General features: G+C 43.4%; 1 protein-coding gene across 1 annotated transcript in view; it reads right to left on the bottom strand.

Annotated features, from left to right (window-relative positions):
• Positions 1-27,530, bottom strand: part of ALK (anaplastic lymphoma receptor tyrosine kinase) — a 579,333-nt gene that overhangs the window by 377,146 nt on the left and 174,657 nt on the right. The window contains 2 exon segments of the mRNA XM_006767430.2: positions 1,036-1,200; positions 18,277-18,396. Of these exon segments, the coding sequence (XP_006767493.1) occupies positions 1,036-1,200; positions 18,277-18,396 (285 nt within the window).

Here is a 27,530-nt window from a genome sequence, read left to right as displayed (position 1 = left end):
GTGACAGAAGTGACTATGTCTAAGACCCACCACAACAGACATCTAGACCTGGACCCACATGTACACGCTGTGTGATCTTCAGCAAGTCACTTGCTCTCTGTGAGCCCGGCTTTCTCACTTCCTTGTCTCCCTCATAATACTGGAATCCAGTGAGACAGTGTGGGTGAAAAGGCTTTGCAAACTGAAAGTACCATGTCAGTTATTATTTCTTCCTGAAAGCCAAATACATGGGCTGTCAATTCTGAGTCAGCAGTTATCTGGGTCCAAAGAATTAGGAGCTCTAAACTTTGCCATAGAGAGACCTGAAGGCAGGAGTAGGGCTTAGTGCCTCTACATCTTTCTCTGAAATCTCAGCAAATATTTAACCAGCACCCACTATTTCTCCAGCGCCTCCCTTTTCCAGTCCATGATAATTCAGAAGGGGATGTGCATAAACAGCTCTGGACTACCAGAAGCACCTTGAATGCTAATAGGTAGCCTGAATATTCATTAATGGCTTTGAAACTAACATTTAACCCAGTTACACAATACCTTCCAAATTAGGATTGTGAGATTTAGCAAATAAAAGTGCAGGGCACTGAATTAAATTTATAATTTTTAGTATAATTAGAATAATTTTTAAAGTATAAATATGTCCCAAGTATTACATGAGATATATGAAAAATAATTTGTTCCTCAAGTTTCACTGGGTGTCTTGTTTTTTATCTGGCAACCCTGTTCCAAATGGACAGACAGACCAGCACTTTCTCCTACATCTTACATTGGAAATCTGCATGAAAGAGTCATGAAATCCTGTTTCCATTCCTTGGTAAGAGAGCAAATAAAGGGTTGGACCGATCTTAAAATTGTACTTGCATCCCCCCCCGCCCCCCCTTGCATGGCTCAAGAAGACATGGAGAGGCACAAATATTAAAAGCAGGTTTCAAAGGAAATAGAGTAGAGCAGGGGTAGGGATGCTTTAACGTTTCAAACAGAAATTGACATTTCAGCCATCCTGGCCCACCCAGAACACTTGGCAGTGGCCTCTGCCCTTACCTCTGGGCATCTCCTTGGAATGCTCCGCCTCGGGCCCGTCCAGCAGGTCCATCTGGGAGGCCTCCTCCGAGGGGACACGGCGCCAGGACCAGCTCTGGTTCCCGAGGTCGTGCAGTGGAGGGGAGTACTCCAGCTCACAGGGGAAGTCAAAGCTGCACTCCAGCCCTGCAATGACAGTGACAACCAATGGTCAGTGGGGCAAACTGTTTCCCAAACATGGCCATCCAGCCCTAGAGCCTTACTCCTCCATTCCAGGAAGTTGGCCTTTGTCACACACGCATCTTCACCCTATCCCCAGGTGGTAAGTTGTCAACTTCACAAGTGGCTGGCTCCATGTTGGTGAAAAGGGGGCTAAGAGAGAAAAAGGTGTTCTTTGTATGACTCAGATTATGGGAGGTGTCCCCAGAGATGGCAGGAAAACTAACAGGTGGGACCCTGAGAAGCTCTGCATCCTAGGAGGTTACCTGGTGACACGGAGAGGACTGAGGTCAAGTGGGAAGCACCTGACTTTGCAATCAGATAGGTCTGGATCTAAGCCTGGCACTGCCACTGACCAGCTGGTTATTCTAGGAAATAAAATTAACATTTCTGGCCTCAAATTTCCATACCTATACATGGGGGATGATAATATCTACTTTGGAAGTTATCTGTGAGAACTAGTGGATATTGCATTACCTATGTACATGAGCCTTGCCCATCGCTGAGGCCCAGGAAAAATCCTAGTCAGGTCCTGCCCTGAGAAGAGAAAGCCAAAGGGAATTTAAGTCTCACTCACAGCCTTTTCTGCCAGCTCTGTTGTCTACCCTTCAATCCCTCTCCAGAAAAGAGAGCCAAGGCTATGCCAGCTAATCCATGTTAGTCTCTCTTGAGGTGGGAATGGGGTCGGTCACTGGGTGAGGAGAAAGAAGGAAGAGGGATGTATTATGATCTTTTTCTGGGCTTCTTTGGGGGATCATCATCCTTGTGCCCAAATCATTCCATTTTTGCTCACCTTGTCTTTCCTTCCTTACTCATTGTGCATCACCTAAAGAAGATGAAGTACCTTTAACCAGGTAGGCTCTCTAAGCTAGCTGATGCATCAATAGAACATGTACCAAAATGCAAAATATTCACCCACCTTTTACTTCATCATCTCCCCTCAGTATGGGGATGTGAAGAAAGAAATAACGTGATACAAAGAATGAATCTCTGGATTAGAAATTTGGGGAAATTTGGTGGTGTCCAGGCTTGGCCAGCCTCTTCTCATGTATGGAACTTTGTGCCCTCAACTGTAAAACAAGGGGTATAGACAAGATGACTGTAGTCTAGCTCGGCCACTGACTTGCTGGTTCCCTTGAATAAGCCACTTACCCTCACTGAGCCTCAAGTTCCTCAGAAGGAGACCTAAACTAGCTGCTTTCTAAAGTCCATATTGATGTGACTTTTTAAAGGGTCCAAATCCTGGCTCTCAGAAGGGTTATAACTAATTGGATAAATAAATTTGGAATGGTGCTAATGGGTGCAAAGTCCAAGTTATCACTGTTTTAATAGCTGATTCTGGGCTATTGCTATCTTGTTCTCCAAGGAGAGTCTGCTGTTGAGAATTTCAGAATGCAGAGAAGTGGGGCCGATTCTAGTGCAGGCAGCCGGTCACTAGATTTCCATACCCTTAGGTAGCTGGCCCTGTCCTGGATGGGAGTAAATGAATCCCATTGACACGGGCCCAACTAGGGGGAGAGGAAAAAATCCTTCAATTACACTCCTATTAAGCACCTTTCTTCTTCTCAGCCAGTAGGGATTTATGTGCCAGCTGCTCTCCAGGAGCTGCCATTCTTCTGGTTCTAAGGTTAATACCACTCGCCCTTTCACGATTCAGGCAGTTCACCTTTATAATGGCAAAACTGAACAGGCCGAGCTGGCCTTGTCTGAGTTGACATGACACTTGCTGCCTACATATTTCATCAGCCTCGAAGACTTTCTACCTGCCTCTGGGGCTGAGCTGCTGCTATGAATTGGTATCCATGAATTGTAGACTTGTTTCATCGTCAAGACTTTCTTGCCAGGCACCTGGTTTTGATAGCAGAATGCAAGGAGAAAACTGATCCAACATTTTGCACTCTGTGACACAAAAATGATCCTCATAATGAAAGGTAGAGCCACTAAATGTGGCCCTTCTGGGAAGGTTCAAAAAGACCGAGCCACGTCAGGAAATGATTAAGTCAGAAGGTGGGAGAGAAAGTTACTGACCATCCCCAAACCACATGGACAATTATTGTACCTTTCTCAAAGCTTCAATTTCTGTGGCCCATCCTCTCTCTTATTTTTCTCTCCAATTAAAGTCATCCAATTTCTATTTGGGACGGAGGTGTGACATGCATTCTTAGACACTGCCTGGCAAATGTGCAATCTGTCTAATAATCGGCTGTGTTTGGAGCAAACCCTGCCTAGTGGAACAGGCTAGGCAGACTCTCCAATTACCAAATGGGTTCGTTTTGAAATTGTTGCTCCAAGGCAGCCTCACTTTAGCTGTCAAAGCTGTACTCTTTGGCTTTAAATAGAAGTGGAGTTAACATTACTGCTCATTTGGGGTAAAACTAAATTGGGCCTTCCTACATTCTGATTTAATTTCTCATAAAACATAAGGATGGGTTTCCTTTTCCTGAGCTAGCCTCAGTGCCTTTTGTACAATAATACCTGGGATGTGTCTTTTCTAAAAAAAACACACCAGGTTAAGTCTCATTTTCCATGGGTCTTTTCTGAGGTTCTAGACCAGTGATGACAAACCTATGACATGCATGTCAGGGGTGACACCGAACTCATTATTTTGGTTGAATTTTCTTTGTTAAATGGCATTTAAATATATACAATAATTATCAAAAATATAAATCTTTGTTTTACTATGGTTGCAAATATCAAAAAATTTCTATATGTGACACAGCACCAGAGTTAAGTTAGGGTTTTTCAAAATGCTGACACGCCAAGCTCAAAAGATTCGCCATCACTGTTCTAGACCTACAGTGCTTCTTCAGTCTCTCTCCTTAACCCTCCTCTAACTCAGTCCTTGTGGGATAGGGGGGTCTATTTTACAAATGGAAGTCAAAGGGATTAAGAGCTTCAGTGAAGTGTTTAGCCTTAAGTAGCCCAATGGCAGAGGAAGGTCCCCCCCCAAGGGAAGGGTTGGAAAATAACAGTCACTGAATCCCAGCTCTCTGCCAGAGACTATGCTAGTAGGTATTGTCTTAGTTACTATATTTAATCTGCAGAAGAACAATGAGAATGTCCTGTCTCTACAGAGGTGAAAACTGAGGCTCAGAAAGATGATTCTACTTGCTCAAAGATCAAAGGACTTTCCTGAGGCAGAACCAGAATGTGACCCAGGGCTGGATAATGAAGACCCAGGCGTGTTTCATCACACCTCCACAGCTTCAAAATCTCAACCCACTTAAAGCAGCAGCAGTGGAGATGATGAAGAGCTTGATGACGGATCAGACATGTGGGATAAAGGAAAAGCTGAAAAAAAGAATGACTCAAGAAAGATCTCCATCCACTATTATATTTTGGTTATTGGACCCCAAATCTGCAACCTCTACAGATCTGCAAAGTCTCCTCCACCCTAAGGGGACAGATAGTTATTTCCTCTATGTCGGACCCATTTTTCAAAGTGGCTGTGATCTTCAGAAGAATCCAGAGATTTCAATCCTACTTTATGTACCTGTTAGGAACCAGGGGAATCTGACCATTGAAAAACACAATGAGAAAAAGACATGCTTTCCAGAACTTGCCAATCACATAGTTGAAATCACAACTACCCACCTTTTAGCCTCTCCCATCATGAAAGAAAAATAAGGTAATGGAATCTCCTGGAAACAGTTCGCCTGCTGAGAGTCAAGTGCTGTGAAGGGAAAGGTCTTGACAGGGCAGTGAGGATGTTCTGGGGTCGGGCCTGCAAACAGCAGCTAAGGGACCTCAGGAGGTCTATTTCCCTCTCTATGTCTCATTTTGTGCATCTGAAAAATGAAAGGAATCGAGCATACACTCTCTACGGTGCCCTCCATCTGAGAAGGTCATTTATTTTAAAGGGCTCATTCTGGGCCAACACAACCAATCCTATAGACTGTCAGTCAGTCACGTTCACTCTGTCTCCCTCTAAATCAGCGGTTCTCTACCTGTGGGTCGCGACCCCTTTGGCGGTCGAACGACCCTTTCACAGGGGTCGCCTAAGACCATCCTGCATATCAGATATTCACATTACGATTCATAACAGTAGCAACATTACAGTTATGAAGTAGCAACGAAAATAATTTTATGGAACTGTATTTAAAGGGCCAGAAGGTTGAGAACCATTGCTCTAAATGAAGGCTTGTTGCCTTCCCTAGAAGCAGATTCCATGGAAGGAGGCTGAATGTGCATCATACTCAATAAGGGCTCAGGTTATTTCAAAATTCACTCTCAAAGAATTAGGAAGGAAAGTTCAGATAAATTTTACAGATGACTGTTCCAGGTGAGAGAGAGAGAGAAAGAGAGAGAGAGAAAGAGAGAGAGAGAGAGAGAGAGAGAGAGAGAGAGTGTGTGTGTGTGTGTGTGTTTTCATGCATTCTTATCAGTTTGTACCTATATTCTGAACTGTTCCATTAGCAGTTAGCTTCAAGACATTGCCCTAATATAAAAGGCAATCATTCAGAAGACAACTATGGGAACTGATCAGAAAACCCTGTGGTGACCCTGCCCGAAGAGATGCCTAGTTCTCTCACCAAATTCCCTCGGCTGTAAGCTGGCAATGACCGCCCACTCTGACACTGAGTCTGAGGGTGGAAACCTAGCCTCTTGATATGTGTGAGACTATCAAAGGTGTCATGCCAAAGGCCTATGCCTAGCTACTCAGACAGAGATGGGGCCTTCCCAGTCTGAGCCACATAAAGAAGATTGCATGTGAGTTCCAGGCATAGTCCATAACACCATGGAAGGACAGTAGGGCAATATGGTGTACTTTGGACACTTAAATCTTTCCCTTTGGTGGGCTCTGGAAACAGTTCTCCTTTGTTGCCAGACTGACCTCAGGCTCAAAAAAATCTCTTGAGTCAAGGCCTTTTGTGTCTTCTTGATCTTGACCCTGGAAACCCAGAGACCTCCCACTAGTTTCTTCATTCACTTTAGTCAATTTCAATTAAGGGACAAGCAACCTCCTTTCATTTTTAAGACACTCATTCAAAGGCTGGCCAGTTTTCAGATGACCACAGGGTGGCAGGGGCCTTAAAAGCAACTGCCCCGGGGCAGTCACAGGAACCCACTCGTTAATGTCACACAGACTCAACCCATAACAAGGTTTGGAAGCAAATGTTACAGAGCAAAAACCAGCAATGAAAACAGAAGAACACATGTTTCTCAATCCCATAGGTACTTCACTCTTTGTCATTTCCTCTCTTACTACAAGTGTTTTAGAAGTCAAGCTTGGGATCAGACTTAAGTTCTTGACTCTGGTGTGTGTTTATAGAAGAGTCCCAAGCCCCAAGGGGAGGACCTCCATGAAGGTCGTGGAAAGTATTTTCATAACTGGTAACATTCCTGAGGGCTTTCTGGGTCAGATGCTCTGTCAGGAACCCTACATCCTCACCTTATTTAATCCCTATGACTTAGGCAGGAACCTTATCCCTATGTAACAGAGGAAGATACTGGGGTTTAGAGAAGTGAAGCCACATGTGAGGTTACCAAGATAGAAAGTTATTGAGTAGACTATCACTGATCTGCTTCCTCCCTGGGACACCTGAAGCCTTCATGTCAGTATCTATAAACAGGGAATTACAACAAAATGGTAACAGAAATAACTCCCCTCATTCAGAGCCACAGACACCAATAGGGGCTGAGACCTGCAATGAGGCAGGACAGGAACTGAACCCATGGAGGGATAGGCAGGGCCCAGCTGGAGGCAGGACAGAAGCCAGGGCATCTGAGCTGTCCTGAAAGGACCTGATACCACTTTTTAAAGTTGACGTAGAACACCCTAGTGAGGAATGAATCAGAGTACACATTTCCCAGATGCAAGTCTTAATCCCAGTGGGTATGTGACTCAGAAAGCCATGGCTACATGTACAGTAAGGCCCAGGGCTCTAAGTTCCCATCTAGGTTTCCTGATGTCTTCCAGATATCGGCTCTGTTTCTTGGGTAAGGCTAGGGGTCTCAGTAGAGGGAACTGAGGGTGGAGTATGCAAGGTTTCTATGGCCGTCAGGGGCCCAAGGGAGAGTTTATCCAACTGGATACTTGGCCATGGGAACTGCATCTGAAAAAAAAATTATCAGGTTTGCTGCTAATATGGCAACATGACTATGATTTTGTCTTGGGGTTATTTTTCTTTCTCTAGTTACCTTGACCTGATGTTTAATAGCCATGATGCAGATAGCCTTGATGTTGGGCCTGCCACTCGTCATTGGTAAAATGGTGGTCTCTATGGTACCACCCAACCCTACAATCTTTTTCTATGTATCTATGCCCACTTGTGTTATTCATTAAATGATCTTAATATCATCATGATTCTTTCTCAGGGATAGAGCACAAGACCTAAAATTTGACTCCAATTCTGCCGCCTGTCAGCTATGTGGTATTGGGGCGGGGAGGGGTTGTTCTCTCCCTCATTCTCAGACTTGGTCATCTCAGTGATAAGAATAACTTCCCAGAACTGCTTGGAGGGCTCAAGGAGATGCTGCATGTGCTCGGAATGGAGACATTCCCAACTGATTCAGAATTCATACAGTCGTGCCTTTCTAAAACACAAATTTGTGTTTACCACGAGAAATAGTATTTATGCATGGCATTCCAATTGATGGCAGATGACCATTCCTGAGAATTTTGTTATAACATGAAAAGTTGGTATGTCTGACTTTAGGTGATATTCAGAGTCAGAGGCTATTAAAACTTGAAACTACATTTCAGATCAATCCCATTGGACAGATGGGGAAAAAACAAAAAAAAACAAAACAAGATCCAGGCAAAAAAAAATGCTTTCCCAGGGTCACGTGGCTGGTCAAAGAGTCCCTCACACACAGTGTGGAGGGCATTTCTACTCACTGTGGAGGCCTCGCCAAATGCCATCCTCTTCCAGCAGCGCCAGGCCCAGGCCAGGCTGAATGTCAGTTACTAAGTCACCAGCTCTCACCTCCTCGGCTCAGCTTACTGGCACACTTAGGCTGAGGCTGGATGGCTTCATGGCTAGCATAGACAGATGCCAATGTATTCCTGACAAGCCTGATTTGTGCATTCAACAAGGAGCCATATGCAGATGTGGCAATTCTCTTGCAGGTGAATTATACGGTTCTCTTAGAAGTCAAATAACAGAGCTTCATTTTTGAAGCTACAGGTGATTATATAGAGTCCTAGAAATCAGCATTCTCAAAGCACTGTCAGTCCTTAAAGACAGTACCCAGCTCAGGGAACTTCCTAAGTTGCCACAATCCTGAGGCACAAGGCAGGGTCTCCTTTTCATAAGTGATTCTCCTTTTCATAAGTGATTCTCCAGAACTTCCCAACTGTTGACTTTCAGGGTCATGAGGAACCATCTGCCATTGAGAAACTGAGGCCCAGAGACATGATGAAGTTCGTCCAAGGATGATTAGTGGGTGGGTTGCAAAATTGGTACTAAAACCCATTTCCTAACCCTGTGATTTTATTGTTGGTATTATTATTATTATCATTATTATTATTATTATTATTATTCAAAGTTGTGGGTAATAAACAAACAATACCTTAAAGAATTAGGAAATTTCCAAAAATCTAGGGTGTGCTTTTCTGGAACAAGCTAGCAAAAACGTACATGACTAGGTTTCAAACAATCTCCAGTAAGGCTTTCTGGGTTCTCTCATCCTACATGTACTCCTCTGCCAATAAGCCGCATTTGATGGTTGCTGGAAGCTTCCAGCTAGAGAGCAGGGCTTAGCATAGGCCAGAAGATCCCGTGAGAGCAGAGGGAGGGAAGCAGTGGCTTAGGAGTGAAGGATAAAGATCACCAGAGCCTGGCCAGTATGTTTCAGTGGTTGAGCACTGACTCGTGAATCAGGAGGTTTGATTCCAGGTCAAAACACACATTCAGGTTGTTGGATTGATCCCCAGTAGGGGGCATGAAGGAGGCAGCCAATTAATGATTCTCTCTCATCACTGATGTTTCTATCCCTCTCTCTCCCTCTCCCTTCCTCTCTGAAATCAATTTTAAAAATCTTAAAAAAAAATCACTAGAGAATTCTTGGAAACTCTTCCAACTTTGGGCCAATCAGCTTCTGCTTTTGGGCAACTCATTTAACCACTTGAATCTTAGTTTTTCTGTGTGTATAAACCTGAGATACTTATCACAATAATTATGCTGATAAAGATAGTATCTGCTGTGACAACCAAGTAAGGACATGAATGTAGAAGTGTTTTCTTAACAATGAGATACTGTGTATGGATGTTCTTACCACCTTGGTCTCCCTGAGCCTCAGATTAACCACTGGAAACAGGGATTAGATGAATTGACTTAACATTGGAGGACCCAGGTACCCTCCTCCCTTGCTCTGTTTCAGATCCAAACTTCAGGGGATCCCAGGTGTCTGGGGAATAATTAGGAGCATCGATGACGCATGGAGTCAGGCTGCTCATGATGAAAGCTCAGTCACTTTACTAGATGGGTACCTCAGAGAAAATCATTTAAATTCTCTATGCCTCACTTTTTCATCTGTAAAATGGGGAGTAAAGCAGAAACCACCTCAGGGAATTGTGAGGAGGATTAAATGCAGTTCGTACATCAAGCACCTACTAGTAGAGCAGTGACCCGCACGTGATTTTGTTTGAAATGATAGCCATCATCCCTGTGGCCCTTTGGGGGGCTCCAGGGATCTGTTGGCAGAGGAGAGTGCCCAGCACTGAAGGCAAAACTTGTTGAAAGTCCTTACCCAATCTTTGCTTTCTGGCAAACTAACCACGCTTCCCTTTGGAAGTGAAGTCACATTAGACCTTGAGTAAAGAGAGCTGGATTCTAGCCCTGGCTCTGTGGTATGACTTCAAGCACATCTTTAACCTCTCTAGGCTCAGTTCCTCATATGAAAAAATGAAGTGGAGAAATAAAATTATTTTATTTGGGCAGATGGCCAAAACAGAATCCCAAGAGTCCTGACTTCCAACCCAGGCCCAAATAATTAGGGGCTTCTACTGCCCCCTTTCTAGGTTATCTCCCAAGGAGGCACTTAGCCCACCAGTCACCTTTGATATTAATCCACCAGCTGCCATCAACATCTGATCATTCGCTTCATAAAACTAAGTACCAAACCTGGCCCCTGCCTGTCCCCTCCTACAACCACTATTCATTTGTCATGGGGCCCTAGAACTGAAATCATACACTTCTTACCAGTTTGTTCCCTAGAATGTATCTGGGAACCAATCACCCAATTCAAGACATCTGTTTATTTCACTTATAATTAATCTGCAGAAAAGAAGGGCCAAGTCTCCTTCAATCAATCAATTATATAAACACAGCCTTGGAAGACAGTCTTGGAAGATGCTGTATAGCAGTGATGGCAAACCTATGACACGCGTGTCAGAGGTGACACGTGAACTCATTTTTTTGGTTGATTTTTCTTTGTTAAATGGCATTTAAATATATAAAATAAATATCAAAAATATAAGCCTTTGTTTTACTATGGTTGCAAATATCAAAAAATTTCTATATGTGACACGGCACCAGAGTTAAGTTAGGGTTTTTCAAAATGCTGACACGCCGAGCTCAAAAGGTTCGCCATCACTGCTGTATAGCATTCATGCCCACGTGGTGGGAGATAGGCATCAAAAGCTTAATTCTCATTTCTCTTATCTATGGCCCAAAAATTGATACAGAAAAAACAAATGGGACTTTGCTCATCATCCCAGAACAGAAAATGGAAAGTAATTAAAATCATAGGCATTCTGAAGTTCCTAGCCCAGCCTCCTCCTTTACAGATGGGAAAATTGAAGCTGACAGGAGTGACGTGGCCAAAGTGGAGTGGCCTAGGGCAGTGGTTCTCAACCTTCTCGCCCTTTACAGTTCCTCATGTTGTGACCCAACCTTAAAATTATTTTCATTGCTACTTCATAACTGTAATGTTGCTACTGTTATGAATCATAATGTAAATATCTGATATGCAGGGTGGTCTTAGGCGACCCCTGCGTTTGACCGCCAAAGGGATCGCGACCCACAGGTTGAGAACCGCTGCCCTAGGGACTGGAGAAGTAAGAGTGTGGAGACCAGAACTCAGGTTGGACTTCCAGTCCAGTTCTCAGCCTGCGATTTCCAGGAAGTATCATGGAAGTGACCATACAAGTGGGGGTCTCCAACAGAGCTAAGCAGGCTCCAGAGGGCATGATAGAAACCCTAGTAGTACCTACATGCTCAGCGTGACATCCACCCAAATGAGATGCTTCCTGAAACCGGAAGCCTGGCAGACAGCGCTGAGGAATGCAGCATCCACAACAACCAGAAGCGGCTGTTGGTCATAGAAGGCCTCTACCTCACAACATGCAAAATGACCCTCTAATTTACTCTTCTGTCTGCTGCTGAGGATCTGCTGGAGGATGGAGGTGAATAAGGAGTCCATTTCTGATGCCAATCTCAAAAACAAGCAGATACCAGGTTACATGTGGGCCCACAGGGCCTGGGTTTGAATCTCAGCTCTGCTATCAGCCCTAGGCAGATCACTGACCTCTCTATGCCTCTCTCCTGATTAGTAAGATGAGGCTATTTAACCAGATTGCTTTGGGTCCTGACAGCTTGCAATTTTTGTGAATTTCTCATAGACCAAATTATTCTAGTCGTCTGTTCAAATGCTAATTAAAATCCTATTAATCTGAGGTCTCTTCTGATATAACGTTTTGCATATAAGGCTGCTCTTGACAAAACATTTCATTTCAAGAGGATTTCCTCTCATTTTTCTCACTCTTGATCAGTCATTTTCCTGCATATGTTTTGGACACATGCCTTTCTAGGCTGGTTAGAAATGCTCTGTATATAATATGCAGATGTCCCAAAGCTGTCAAAACAAAAATTCCTCCGCTCACTCATGTCTACTGAATATGCTTTTTAAGATTAAGAGATGAAATAAGCCTTTCCAAAGTAGTTAAAGCCACAGCTTTGAATTCTAAATCAATGTATGGCCAGCCCAGGTACTGTTCTCCCTTTAAACAAATGTCTTTCCTGAAACCAATTAGAACAGCGGTTCTCAACCTGTGGGTCGCGACCCCTTTGGGTGTTGAATGAACCTTTCACAGGGGTCACCTAAGACCATCGGAAAACACACATATAATTACATATTGTTTTTGTGATTAATCACTATGCTTTAATTATGTTCAATTTGTAACAATGAAAATACATCCTGCATATCAGATATTTACATTACGATTCATAACAGTAGCAAAAGTACAGTTATGAAGTAGCAATGAAAATAATTTTATGGTTGGGGGTCACCAAAACATGAGGAACTATATTAAAGGGTCGCGGCATTAGGAAGGTTGAGAACCACTGAATTAGAATGACTTCAGGAATAGAGGACTGCTGGGAACATCCTATTTTTTCATAAAACAGAGATCCTAAGGGGTTGAAAAGCTCCAGGTTGGGAATTGAGAGACTTGCATATACTCCTAGTTTGCTCCTGGATTGTTCAGCAAATGTTGCAACTTATTAATATACTTATTAAGAACCCAACCGAGGACAAACACTGGATTACATACTAGGGATGCAAAATGGAACAAGATGTGGATTCCTTGACCTCTAAGGGAGAAATACTACATGTAGGTAGGGATGCAAAAATGACCCTCAGGAGGGAGATCAAAGTTGGACCAAGCATTAGGGAGCCACCTGCCCAGGTGTGAAAGCTGACACCATGCTCGCAGGTGAAAGAATACATGGACATAAGCCTAGACAGCCCTGAGTGATCCTTCCCATGCTTGTCTTGTCTGTCTGTCTGTCTGTCTTGCTCTCGGTTTCTCTTTCTCTCCCTTCTTTCCCTTTTGTCAATGCTTTTCCCTCTTTGGCTGTGACAAGTGTTTTAAATGGATCTCTTTTGACTTGCTTTTCTTGTCCTGGTGTCAGCTGGTGAATAATTTATTATATTTTAACCTGACTTGTTTTCTTTCTGCTTCTTTTTACTAATCTGCTACTAAGGTAAAGATAAACTGTTGGTATTTATTGAGTAGCTTCATTTGAAAAGTAAGAGATATGATGAAGTAGGGCATTTTAAACAAATCTCTCCTTGAAACACCTAAGCCAACTGCTTTTTATTTAATTGCCATGGGTTGAGTTCTTTGGATCCCAGCAGGCCAGCGGTCCTCAGGGTAACAATGCTTGCTGCTGTTGGTTTCGTATGACCGGTGGCTTTGCTGTCCCCTTTGGGACTCAGTCTTTAGGGTGAACGCATCCAGAAGCCTTTTGCTTAAAGTGTTGTAGATAAACACGCAGAGGCATAGACTAGAAAAACACTTGATTTTCCAGCTCAATGGAGTAGGGATGGGAAGAGGACACAAGAAGTCCTGGCCTATAAGGGCAGAAGAATTGGTATGAAAGCTTTCAGACCTGACAATGGTCTACCAGGAAGCTGGGAGCTGCTTTTCACTGGTGCAGGCTCTTGAGGGTGGAAGGACTGATCACAGCTAGTCATATTAAATATGTAATTTCAGAAATGTGATCAAACAGACTTGCTTCCTGAGTTATGAAGCAAATCCTACAGGGGACTAGAGAGCCTTTTTGTTTTCCATTTTTTATTTAGTGGTAGGTGTTTTTTTGTGTGTGTTTGTTTGTTTTTGAGGGAGAAATATATTTAATTACGCAATCTTTTCAATAAAAAAATGATTAGTGGCAGCAGGGAAAGTAATTAAAATGTCTAATTTTTCTTTCTTTCCAAAAGCATCAGTCCCCAAATTAGATAGTCTCCTGGGCTTGGAAGCAGACAAAGTTTTAATAGAAATTTTATTTAAAGTCCAGCAATGGTTTTGTTGTGCCCTGATGTTGGGGTGTTAAGAGGAATCTTTCTTTCCCAAGAGTTAATGTTCTGGATATAGGGGACTGGAAAAATGAAAAGTTGCATTAGTTTATTAGAGCTGTCAGAACAAAGTACTACAAACTGGGCAGCTTAAAACAACAGAAATTTATTCTCACAGTTCTGGGGGCCAGAAGTCCAACATCAAGGCATTACTAGGGCCGTGCTCCCTCTGGTAGCTCTAGGGGAGAATCTGTGCCATGCCTTTCTCATAGCCTTTGGTGACTGCCAGCACTCCTTGGCATTCCTTGGCTTGTAGATGCATCACTCTAATCTCCACCTCCATCTTTACGTGGTGTTTATCCTGTGTGTGTCTTTGTCTGTTTACTCTAACCCAGTATGATTAGACCCTGTTTCTAATTAAGATCACATTCACAGGTCTTAGGGGTTAGGAGCTCCATATATCTTTTGGAAAGACACAATTCACCTACTAACAGGGACTATAGTCTATGGTAAGGAAGACAAGAGAGACCATGGTGCTTGGGCAGAGGGGGGCTATACCCACATTTAGGAGGGGGTGAATTACCTGGCATACCTGGGACAGTCTCAATTTAGGGACATCAAGTTTTGATCCTACACCTGCCACGATCTTGAATATCAGACTTGTCATTCAGTCCAAACACCAGGTTGGCTAGGAAATGAGGGCCCCCTCATTAAGAGGAGACTTTATCTTTTAATTCACTTTGTGATGTGGTAGAAAGAGCACTCACCTTGGAGTCAGAAAATCTGGGTTCAGTCTTTTCTAACTGTCCACCTGCTCCATAACTTGGGAGCACATAAGTAAACTTCTTTGGCACTCAATTTACATTTCTATAAAAATGTTTTATAAAACAATATCTACCCACCACAATTTTATAGTAAGCGTAAGTGAGAAAAGGGTGCATGAAAGAGATGTATAAAGTATCAAACTTTTTTTTCCTGTATGAAAATTATTTCTCTTCTTCACCTGGCCAGAACCTTTGGTTATTATGTTTTAAATGTTAATCAGATTCTTCCCACACCCAGAGTGGGCAAATAGGAATTACAGCTGGGCAGGGTACCATCTGTTCTGTGGTTCCAGAGCTCAGTGGCCCCAGTGAGACATCAAACCCCTTTAGTGGCCTTAATCTTTTAGCACCTGGAGCTGCTGGCTGGAACAGATTTTCTTTTTAAATATATTTTTTGTTTATTTCAGAGAGGAAGGGAGTGGGAGAGAGAGATAGAGACATCAATGATGAGAGAGAATCATGGATCAGCTGCCTCCTATACGCCCCAAAGATTGAGCCTGTAACCCAGGCATGTGCCCTGACTGGGAATCTAACCATGACCTTCTGGTTCATAGGTCGATGCTCAACCACTGAGCAACCTCAGCAAGGCTGGAACAGATTTTTATTTCGGTAGGTAGTTAGAGCCCAAGCCTTGTAGTCAAGCCTATAAGTCAGTCTTAAGGCAGCAGAACTGACGATAAAAGGAAAAAAGTCTTTCTTTAGATGTCCTCCCTCCTCCAAAGAATAGAGATGAAAGTGCAGCTCTCTGCTTGTCGGTGATGAAATTAGCAGGCTCCCATCGTTCAAGACAAGTGGTGAGAAAGAACTGAAATCAGGTACCAAATGCCACTGAAGAGAATATATTTTATACAACATGAAAGGCCCCAATGCAAATTAGAAGAAATATAAGGAGACCTCCAAAAGATAGGTCAAATTTTTTCCTCAAGCAGATAATTATAGGCTGGGGGTGAATAAATCTTATTAGCCTCTCTCTACTTCATCTCTTCTCATAAAACACTGATGAAGAGAAAGCCATACTCAATTCAGGTCTGGACAGCTGGCCTGAGACAGCTGTCTAGTCGGGACGCCTGTGGTCAGGCTGTGGATGCCCACTCTCATCACTGCCCACAACTCCTCCCCAGAATACAGGTGGAAACAGTCAGCCAGGCACAAAACTCCACCACTCATGTGCCCACATCAACTTACTGAGACTTGGTTATTTCTCACTGTCTGAAGAATGACCCCTTTAGGCAGCAATTTTCCAGTCAAATTTCTCCGCCCAAGTTTGAGGCCTTAAAATTAATGAAGTTAATATTTCTTAAAATGTCTTTCATGGCAGGCAGCTAGAGAAGGTGTGGATTTATCACCACTGATCCTGGTGGCCTCTTCAGTTCATAGAGAGATATGGGCTGAGTGCCCACAAACATCCTTAAGGAGACAGGAGTCTTGGTCTTAATCCCAGCTTTTGTCTGCTCTGCAGTAGGTCTCAGGGTGAGTATTCAACCTCGGTGCTCTGGGGTGAGCCCCAAAGGCACTCTTTGTGGCAAAGAGCCTACCTGCCTACAGAATTTTGTTTTCTGAGCTCTGGGAGAGCAGCAACAGGTCTTACTCACTGTTGTATTTGTATCAACTCCAGCACCTGGCATTAGACCAGGCACACAGAGATGGTGGTGGGGGCAGGTAGGTCTTTTATTCAGTCTAAGCTGAATTAAATATGGTAAGAAGGTGAAGAGGCTCTGGAATTACTGCTGCAATCAGTCAAGAAACAAGCAGTCAAGAATCAGCTCTTCACACCCTTTGGGTCAAAAGCAATAATGGTGCTGACTTTGGCCTTCCCGTTAAGCATCGGGCAATGTCTGGCCAATGGTTTGGGTCCTCTCCTCTCTCAAGAAGGGAAATCATGAGGATTCTAGATGACAAGGATATGGCCACAGAGAATGAATGCAATCTTCTCTGAGTCATGCAGGAGGCAAACCTGCCTTTTTTGGACATTCTGTATTTTATAAAAGTTGAATGACTTTGAAAACAATTCAAAATTTTATCCAGAGTGGTTTTTATCACAAATCTGGTTAAAAGGCAATAACAATACAAAGGACCAGATTGCAATTATTTATAGACACTTGCCCTTATTATAAGACGACATTCAATGTCTGGCTAAAATAAAATCAACAAGTAATTCTTATCTGGACTCTCCTGACAATTACTGATCTTCCTCTCCCACTGGGGAGGCTTAGGACTAGCAGGAAACCTCCCAGCAGAGTATAACCCTAAACTGCCCTAGGGTTTTTGATGCATTTATTTTTTTTAAGTTTGAAATGAAAGGTACCGCTAATATTAACCAAGACTAACTGCATTATAGATGAGAGACAGCAGTGGGTGGGAGAGCTCTGTTAGGTGCATTTTAAATAGCTCAGGCCCAAGGGCAGAGACTGAGCATCAGGAATAGGTAAATATGCCCAGAAGGGATCTAGAACTCAGTGCTGTACTGGGTTCATAAACGCTTCATTGAATCAGGCCTGATGCGTGAGTTCCCTCCCTGGAAGCCTTCTGCATTCATTTGCCATGCACAACTTTTATGAGTGTCTTCTATGTGATGGGACATAGTGAGGAGCAAACACAACTTAGTGCCTGCCCTTAAGGGGTCCACTCTAGAGGAGTTCAAAAGAAGAAAAAATATCCACCTGGAAATACATTAGCTCTCCTCCAAAGCTGCTCTTTCCTCTGTAGAGGCCCCGCTCGCATGAGCTGTTAGGATGAGCACACAAAGAATAAGGAATCCTACATCAGGTAAATATGGCCTCCCGGGGGCTTCTAGAACAGGACCTAGCAGGCTGACTAGGCAGATCCCTGGGAGACAAAGTGACTATAAGGAAAGAATTCTGGTTTTGTAGTTAGAGGATCTACTCTGTGTGATCTTATTAAGTCCAGTTTCTACAAGTGTTAAAATGGAATGGGATGTGGCCTCTATCTGAGTTTGTTGCAGAATCAAATGGACTGAAATCACATCTAGAAATGTGTTTAGGCACCTTCAAGGAGACACTCAAATATAAGGGAGTCACCTGAGGACCCTAGAGGACCTGCAACCCTCATAATAACAATCTTTTCTCAAGAGATCTCTATTATTAGAAACAGTCCTGGGTTAGAATCCTATATCTGAAAAATCACAGTCAAAATGCAAATAAGCATTATATCTAATGACTGGTAAGGGAATGTGGTGAATACCATAAAGGCTTGGGGTGGGGAGCGGGGTGGGGGCGGGCCGTAAGATATGACAGCAACAAAGACCTTAGTTTCTTTCAGGATACAAAATGCATCCTGAGTCTGGAGAGAACTGGCCTGAGTGATGATGGAAGACTAAAGGCACAGAGAGACTTCCTTTGCATTTTGGGGGTTGAGGGACCCATGGAGAGCCATGGAGAACAAACTGAAATTCACAGCTTCCTTAATTATGAGATGATAATTGTACATCACAAATAACTATCGAAAATATACTTACCATATCGGCTGCGATGAGACAGAAAAGGGAAGGAATCTTTCATTATCCAGGTCAGATTCCATGCAAAAGAATCAGGAACAGGAGAAGGCAGGTTTGTCGGTGACTCTAAGGAGCTGTGACCTGGACATAAAAACAGAGAGAATAATAATCCATCTGTTTGGGATGTGTCTTTCAGCTGTCACTCATATCACTTTTTAAAAGAAAGTTAATAAGAAGCTTTCATGACATCTATTGGAAAATAAGGAGAGAAAGACCAAGCCACTAGAACATTGAATTAACCTAAGGACTTCAACGCACACTTGCTACCAAGGGCAGCCAAACCTAAGAAGTCTGAATCTTGTGACCAAGGCCTGCCAAAGACTTCTGGGAGATGAACTAGAAGCCAGGCCACTTAATGGCTTGGTCTAATAGCTCTACCCCAGGAACTTGTGCAACTTGATAGAGAACTTCGATTCATATCATCCAAATAATGCTTCTACTATACTTTATGTTCAGACTTGCAACTTCATTAAATGTTGCTTATTTGGGTTATCGCCTTATCAATGAGAAATCTGAAATTGCACTCAAGTTATGAGTTTTTGACAATTACATTACAAAAACAAACAAACAAACAAACAACTAGGTCATGGGTTTTTCACAGAGCCAAGAGTCCAGAAAGCCACAAAAGATTAATGTTGCTCATTTGCATGTAAGAAAAAAGGATTGAGAGAAAAAGAGCAAAAGCAATATTATTCTTTTTGTAACTACATCAAGTGGGTTTCGTGTGGTGAAAAGTAATCTCATCTGAGGCCATATACGTCTACTTGGGGACAGGTTTAAGTTTCTTAGACTTTTAAAAAATTAAATTCATTTACAAATCAAATGAACAGGCATTACATGCTCTAATGCAGTGCTTCCCTGAAATCCCCAACTCAGTCACCATTTGCTAATGTTTTATGACAGGCAAGGCTTTTTCTATTAACCCCTTCCCCAACAATTTTTTTGTTAAAAACGTTTCTTTTTCAGACTAATTTTTTTTATTTTGGTTCTATATAGTATTTTTGATGCTGGTTATGAAAACAGTTTGTAACTCGTCTTCCTATAAACCATATTTTTTTTACCATATTTTCTTAGTATACTCGTCGACGACTGAAAAAGAACATTTTGTGAAAACGAGTATACACGTTTCTGCCGGGGAATTAAAGAAAGGGTTTGAGAATAAGTTCTGTTTAGTAAATAAATGTGTTGCCCAGCTACATCTTTCTAGTAGCATTTCTATAAAATGGCCCAGAGGGAATGCACTGAAAGAGGTCGGGTCTATAGAGAGGGGCAACGGGGCTGAGAGAGGGGAGGCCCAAGTCCAGATAGGTCTACGTGGGGGTTGGTTTGACTTTATTAGACTTTCATTAATAATATAATGAATTAATAATATGAATTAAACACATATGGACCAGTGCTTTAAATGTCTGATTACATGAACTTTTTACAACCTTGTGGTTAGGTATGATTGTTGCTCCTCATTTTGCAGCCAGGGAAATTGAGGTGGAGAGAAGTTTAATATTCTGACTATGGCCACCCAGTGAGTAGGCAAGAGACCAGAGTCAACAGACCAGGTTGGTCTGATACTATCACACACAGTATTTCCACCACCCATCATGGACCCCCACAAGCTGTGAAGGTGTCTACAGCTCTCCAAAGGGCCATTCGGGGCCCTGAAAGGGCAATGGCTAAGGTCGGAGATCACCACTGAACATGCTCCAGAATAAGACAACAGTGTGAGGGTTTTCAGAAGATTCTGGCAACTAACCCCTACAATGATCTTCATGTGAATAAAAATTAGCACTTCTGTGTCTGAGTCATCAGTGTAGCTCAAATTTTAAGTAATTTTGAAGCAACAGGAAGATCAAGCCTAGCCATATTTCCTGGTTTCCAAGTGAGGTCATTTTTCTTAAACATATAGTTTGGGAACGGTATTAACTTCTTCCTGGATGTGAAGCACCAAGCAGATGGGGCTAGACTTCAGGAAGCACTTATGAATCTGTGAGTGGGCACAGAATGACAGATGACTTTTAATATGGACAAGGGCCAGGTTATATAGTCACGGATTTAAAAAAAAATCTAAAATCATTCAAAAGGAAGGGCTCTGAGGACTGAATCATGGCCCAGCCAGAGCCATGGGCGTCACCGTGGGTCATCCTTAAAGATAAACTTGAAGCATTTCGTATAAAAAAATTCCAATAAATTATTGGGCATCTTCAAAGTTGAATACTGGAGAGAAAGCAGAAATTTTTATCTCACCCTTACAGGAAACTTTAGAATTTCTGCCAGCAGGCTGAGCTCACATGATCTCCAGAGGTAGGTGGGTAGTGTTTTACTGCATGAGGCTGGGGGAACAAATAGAGAGATCAACCATAAGGTTGGGCCTCCTCACCTGAGAAGGAAAAGACTAAGAAAACGCAGCCAGTACGGATGCTATTTGCCAATTTTGAAAGCACTAAGGCATACGTGAATTCTAGTCAAAGTTCATGGAATATTTATAAATTTAGAACATCAAGAAGGAAGCACTTCTGTGTTTAACAAGAGCAGGGAAGAGGCTCCTGTTTCCTTCACATTGCCTCCCCTCCCCACCTTCACCCCAGCAGAGAAAAGCGATGCCAAGAGAAGCAATCCACTTAAGCAAGAGAAAGGCTTGTTTTTTTTGTTGTTAGTGGTGGGTTTTTGTTGTTGTTGTTTTGTGTGTTTTTTGGTGGGGGGGGGGGTACTTCCTCTGAAAATGTGAGGAATTTAGAGTGAAATTGGGCTGACCAGAACCGATGTATGGGATGAAACTGTGAATTAAGACCCACTGGATCAAGAAGAGTGTACAGTGGATGCTGGGGAAGAGGGGCAAAACAGATAGGAAAGGGAAAGTAGGAGCAAGAGCTTTCGGGCTCCCAGTTGAGGCTCCCATGGACACCACCTGAGGAAAAAAAGGAAAGAAATGCACTTTGGAATGTGGACACGAATGAGAGCCCACAGATAAACACTGTTTTAGGGTTTTTGTGCTTTTCCCCCTGAACCCTTTCCAGGCACCGCAGGGTGTGCAGGCAGAGTGAAACTCCCAGCTTCTTAATGCCACTCTTTCTCAAAGCACCCCACTTTCTCATGTCCCCAGTAGATGCCTCTTTCCTCCTTCACAATTGTCCTGAGCAGCTGAATGTGGTGGTGGGAGGGGAGGGAAACAGAAGGGGAGGAGAAATACACCACAGTGCTGACAAGTCTCATTTTAAATTCATAACCACAAACCTCATGAGAACCCGCAGGACTGCCCAGGAATCCTACTGCATTCCCTGACAAGCTCAATTTCCCTCCCTCTCTCCAGCACCACCACTTCCACTCTCTCTTACCCCTCAAACCTCCAATTCCCCCAGTTTCACCACATTCTCAGCTAGTATTCTTATTTCTTATTTCATTGAGAAAAAGCAGATCTCCCAGCTTGCAGGTATCAGTACCTCTACAGGCTACCTTCTCTCCTATCCTGTACTGTGTATACTCATTGGCAGTGGCAGCCTCTTTATTTGGGTGCTAATCTCATCCCTTTACAAGGAATCTGCTCTCACAATAGTTCCCCCTTTCTCCTACATCAATTTTGTCCCTCTACCATCAATCTCATCTGCAGCAAATATATACCAATTTCCTTGACCTTCACACTCTCCTTCAGTCACTGTCCCAATACTCTGCTCTTTCTTCAAACATTTGTCTATACTCTGTCTCCATTTCTTCCCTCCCACTTTCTCTTAAACTCAATAAAATCAAAATTGTCTCCACTACTCCAAGTAAAGGTCACCAGCATCCCAAATTTGCAGGTACAATGGACACATCTCAGTCTTTAACTTACTAGTCTTCTCAGTTGCACTGGACCCTGCCAACCCCACTTCTTGGATTCCTCATATCTTGGTGACCACATGGTCCTTGGTTGCCACACTCCTTGCCTCCTACTTCAGTGGCAAATCCTCTTTACTATTCTTTGCCAGATCCTCCCTGTCTTCCAGGCCATGCAAAATGATCATTCTCTGTGGGAAACTGCCTATTGTCTTCACTAGCAGAGAGGTGTGGACAAGGAACCCGGAAGGCTGGTGATCCTTGAAGCCCTTGCAAAGGTCAGGGCTGTGCTCCCATTGTTAGTCCAGACAATGGTGGCTGAAGCAACTTCCCCATTTATTATTATGTAAATCCTTGCTGATGGGCTAGTCTGCCTATGACTGGAAATTGCCTGCCTAAGGGCTAGGTGTGTATCCCAAACCAATAAAAGGTTGGCGGGGGGCCTGAGCACCGGTGGAAGTCCTTCCCCTTGAGTTGGACTTACCAGCCTGGCCCCCCAATATTCCCAAATTACCTCTGGTCTTTTCTCTTTCATTTGTGTGCGGCTCCACTTCCAGATCCTGAACCCTGAACCACGCGGGACGTGGAAGGAAACATTTACAACAATTCTCCACTTTCCAGCAGCAAATGCCTAGGAGATTTCATGTTTGAATACTGTTTCATTACAGTGGCTTCAACCAGCTGACAAAGATCAAAGACCATGAATTCCAAGTGACCCCAGAACATACAACCTTTCCTACTATCTTTCCTAGACTTCAATGAACAAGGGACTTGTTTTAAATAATCACATACAGACTTAGGAACTCATTCTCGCCTACCCACAGTGCTGATTTTCATTTCTGAATTAGCACAACCACCTTATACTCCTCTTCCTAAGGTGGTGGTCGGCAAACTCATTAGTCAACAGGGCCAAATATCAACAGTACAACGATTGAAATTTCTTCTGAGAGCCAAATTTTTTAAACTTAAACTATATAGGTAGGTACACTGTTATTAACTTAATTAGGGTACTCCTAAGGCTTAGGAAGAGCCACACTCAAGGGGCCAAAGAGCCGCATGTGGCTCTCAAGCCGCAGTTTGCCGACCACGGTCCTAAGGTTTAAAAACTCTGACTTTTCTTTCTTAGAGAAATACTCAGTGAATTTCTCCTTGCATGACATGTAAATAAGCTCAGCTTTGGTTTGGATTTGTGTGTGTGTGTGTGTGTGAGAGAGAGAGAGAGAGAGAGAGAGAGAGAGAGAGAGAGAGAGAGAGAGAGAGAGAGAGAGAGAGAGAGAGAGAGGGAGAGAGGGAGGGAGAGAGGGAGGGAGAGAGGGAGAGAGGGAATGATTTTTGGGGGTGGCCCTCTATTTTATTTGACAATTATTAAAAGTTGGGAAGCTTGGGCCTTTTCTCTTCTCCATCTTATGCTCAAAATGATCGCATCTAGTTTCACAGATTTAAATCGCATCTATATACTAGCCCTACCAAATTTATACCTCTACGCCCAACTTCTCCCCTGAACAACATAATATACTGGTATATCCAACTGCCAGTTTGAAATATTCATTGTATTGCCTAATGAGTATCTCAGACTTCACATATGCAAAATAAATGCTTAATGTCACTCCCCCGGAACCCTAGGTGGTCCCCATTTCAGAATGTAATTCCTTGGGCCCCAAACCAAAGAGTAATCCTTGACATCTTTCTTTTTCACACACTCCACATCACTCCTTCAACAACCTTTACCTGAATGTTCTCCTTCTCATCTCTCTCACATTGCCTTCCACCCTAACCACTGCTGTCAGGTCCAAGCTGGTCTCCCTGTTTCGACTATTGCTCACCTCAAGGGTGTTCTGCACACAGCACTTAGGTGGGCACTTTGGCCCTGAAATCACTTTCACATTTCTTGCCATTGTCTGCTCCTTGAAGGCCCCACATGACAGAACCCCTGGTTCTCTGACCGCACATCCTACCGTTTTTCCCTTGCTCATGGAGCTCTAGGCCCACAGGCATCCTTGTTGTGCCTCATATTCGCCAAGCACACTCCCCTGGTAATGCTGGCAGCCTGGCGAGCTCCTCTCCCCAGGCACAGGTGGTCACCCCCTCTCTCCACGCAGGTCTCTGCCCAAGTGCCACCAACTCAGAAACAGCTCTTTATCATCCTGTAGAAAAATGTCCCTCCGCACAAACTACTCTTTATCCCCTTTCCCTGCATTGATTGTTTCTTACATTTATATTAGTTTATTTAATGTGTATCTCCCGCACTAGTCACTGCTACATCCCCATGCTTGGCACATAGTAGACACTCAATAAATATTTGTCAAATGAATGAAACCAGAGCCCTTGAGAAAACTGTTAGTTGTAGGCTAATCACATGCTCTGTGGAACCTCGGTGCTCTGAACAAGATGGTAAGGACAAGAAAAATGTACCCTCTACCAACTCTCAGGGTTTTGGAAGGGCCAGCTGAGAATGTGTGCAAGATGCACTCTCTAAATATCAGTCATGCCATTCTTGAAGTTTTATGCGCCTATCTCTGCCTCAGAATCCATGATGAATGGGAGTCATGGTTCCTCTCCTTTATTTTGGATCTTGAATGCAATGTCCAGAAAACTAAAGTGTTCCCAAAGAGCTGCCACTCTATGACTCACTGCTTTAATTATTAGCTCTGCCAACTGTCCATGATCTCTGCTATCCCAGTTTCAGCCAGTTGGCCATATCTCTAATTCCCACTCTGTGTCTGTTTATTCTTAAGCCAGTGTACACACTCCAGTGAAAATATCACACATGTGTTGGCATAAATAATAAAGAGCTATGTGTGCGTGGTGGTTATTTACATGAATGCCCTAGGTTCCGCAGTAATCATGTTTTACAAACCTACATCAATAAAATGTAAAAATGCCTCTCTTCTAAACACTCTTTGGAACTGCTCCTGCCTTGCCTTGTACACACATTTTAATTATTTATTTTCCTTCCAACAATGAAACAATCAGTGACAGCCTGCTGGTTTCCCCCTGCATTTGAAAACATACATAATGATGCATTCCTGTACAATGATTTTGTGTCACACAAAGCAAAGCTTACTGGGTCAAATGGTGGTGGTGAGCAGGCACTGCAAGGCTGGGCACAGAGTGGGACGGGCAGCCCTAGAGAACTGGTTTCAGTATCCACTATGGTTAGCCCATCCCTGCTCAGCCAAAGAAAGCTTCTCAGTGCATTTCGATGACGACTAGAGTCAGCAGTGATGTTGAAGATTCAAGTGGAAAGTTAGCAGATGTGGCCTGTGTCCTAAACACCTAGACCTCCCACACCTTCTCTGGGCCTGGAACACGAGAAGGCTGACCTAGCGTTCACTCAAGTCCTCTCCAGGTCACACATCGTCAGTTCTCCAGTTTGCTTTCACTTCTCCTGCAGCTGGCTCATTCAGAGAGGAGTTATTAGTGTCAGGGGTGGCATCTGCAGGGAGCTAAACAGCCCCCACTGCACTTCACCTTTCTCTAAGCCCCACTCCCACACTGCCAGGGAAGGTTCACATTCTTCTGGTAACTCAATTCTTGAAGCAAAAATTATTATCTGCTATAATACTCTTTTATACAGTTTCATTTGAACAAGTTTCTTGCCTCTCTACCACCCCAAAAGGAACTGCATGTAACTACTGAGTTCATTCAGTGGTGAATCACATCTGCCAGTCAATAAAGGCAGCACTCCTTCCCCAGGCACAGCATTAAGGGCTATTGAGGGAGACACAAAGAAGTTGTTATGTCGGCCCCTGCCCTTGGGAAGTGGGTTACCAGCAAGTTATACTGGAGCCACACGAAAAAGGGACAAAGCGGTTACTGTAGAAATAGCTGAAATTTGAAGCCTTCACATTTTGACCACTACCTGCTTTGACCTTATTTCCCACTCAGGATCCTTCCACATTCTATAGTTTCAATTACTCACAAGTCTCCAAACTTTTGGCCAAGCTGATCTCTGCCTAAAATGTCCTTTCCCACCCGCTGCTATCCTAAGTCCTACCCTTTCTTAAAAGCCCAATCCAAATCCCACCTTCTCCAAAGTTTCCCATCTTTCCTGAGCTGAAGCCCCATGAAGGCAGTTGAACTGGGACTCAGTGTGGGCCAAAATAAAACTTGAACTGGACCTACCTAACCTCCTTAACCACCACTGCTTATTATCACTTAGGGCAGTGGCAGATAGGCCATTTATCAAACATATTGATCCTGACAATGGAGTATAATCGTATATTAATTTGACTTACAAATCTCAAGCTCACATATTTAGAAAAAAAGAGGGGAAAAAACTTTCCGTGGGAGCTGTTGTTTAGTCTCATGTAGAATATGCTTCCCACAGTCAAGGTCAGGGTCATATCAGAGGCATCTCCTGATCATGTATACACAGGCTACCAGACAATAAAGGCAATGTGACATTTTATGCTACCCCTTCAGAATTTAGGTCCCAAGTTGCTACATTTTCACTTACCTAGAGATGACCTCACTTTCCCAGGCAAGGGCTCCTGAATGGCCTGTGAGCCCTGTAATGTCTTCTCTTGCTCTGGAACCTCTGCTCCAAGTGTTCTTACTCACTGGTCCTTCCTACCTAGCCAAGGTGGACTCTCTCGGGTGGTAGCAAAGGAAGACTGACATCTGTACTAGTACTCATCCAAGAGACAATTAACAGGATATCACTCTCCAGGTGGCCTGATTCTACAGCTACACACACACACACACACACACACACACACACACACACACACACAAACACACACACACGCCTGAGTACTTCCCTTAGCAGGGCAACATGACTATTTGTTTTGAGCCCATTTTTGTGGCTTGCTTGTACTCTACTCTTTACGAAATTTACTCCATTATGATGATCAAGCCTATTTTCTCTTCACAAAATATGTTGACTAGAATAATAATCAAAAGGAAGACTTTGAACTGCCACGAGGCCTTTCATCTTGTGATCTCAGAAAGCTTTACTGGGCACTAAATAATTAATATACTGCAAGTGACACAAAGACCTGACAGCCTGGAAAACCAAGTCCATCAATGAAAGACTTTTCTCTTTCAGAGCAAGGGAGTGCCTGTAGTTTCTGGGTAAATTAGACGAGAGGCTACAAACTGTCCAGAAACACCTGGCTCTTTTCTTTACTTGGTGTGTCAAGTTGGGAAGAGACAGTTACCAGGGTGACCCCAGGGAAGGTCATGGCCCATTTTCACAAGACTTGGTGAGCGCAGGAGAATGGGCACTAACTATTAAACACATTCATCACGATTTATGACTCACTGATGCCTTTCAGAACCATTCCCTCTCATCACCCCCATAATCATCCTGTTAGCTAACCCCTTTTCTAAACAAGAAGACTGAGGCTCAGAAAGCACAACAGCCCTACCCTGGGTCACAGAGAGTGAGAACCAGGATAGGACATACAACT

The sequence above is a fragment of the Myotis davidii genome, unplaced genomic scaffold (assembly GCF_000327345.1).
Source record: "Myotis davidii unplaced genomic scaffold, ASM32734v1 scaffold238, whole genome shotgun sequence".
Lineage (NCBI taxonomy): Eukaryota > Metazoa > Chordata > Mammalia > Chiroptera > Vespertilionidae > Myotis > Myotis davidii.
The sequence above is the reverse complement of the archived record's forward strand: the minus strand, read 5'-3'. Positions and strand labels throughout refer to the sequence as shown.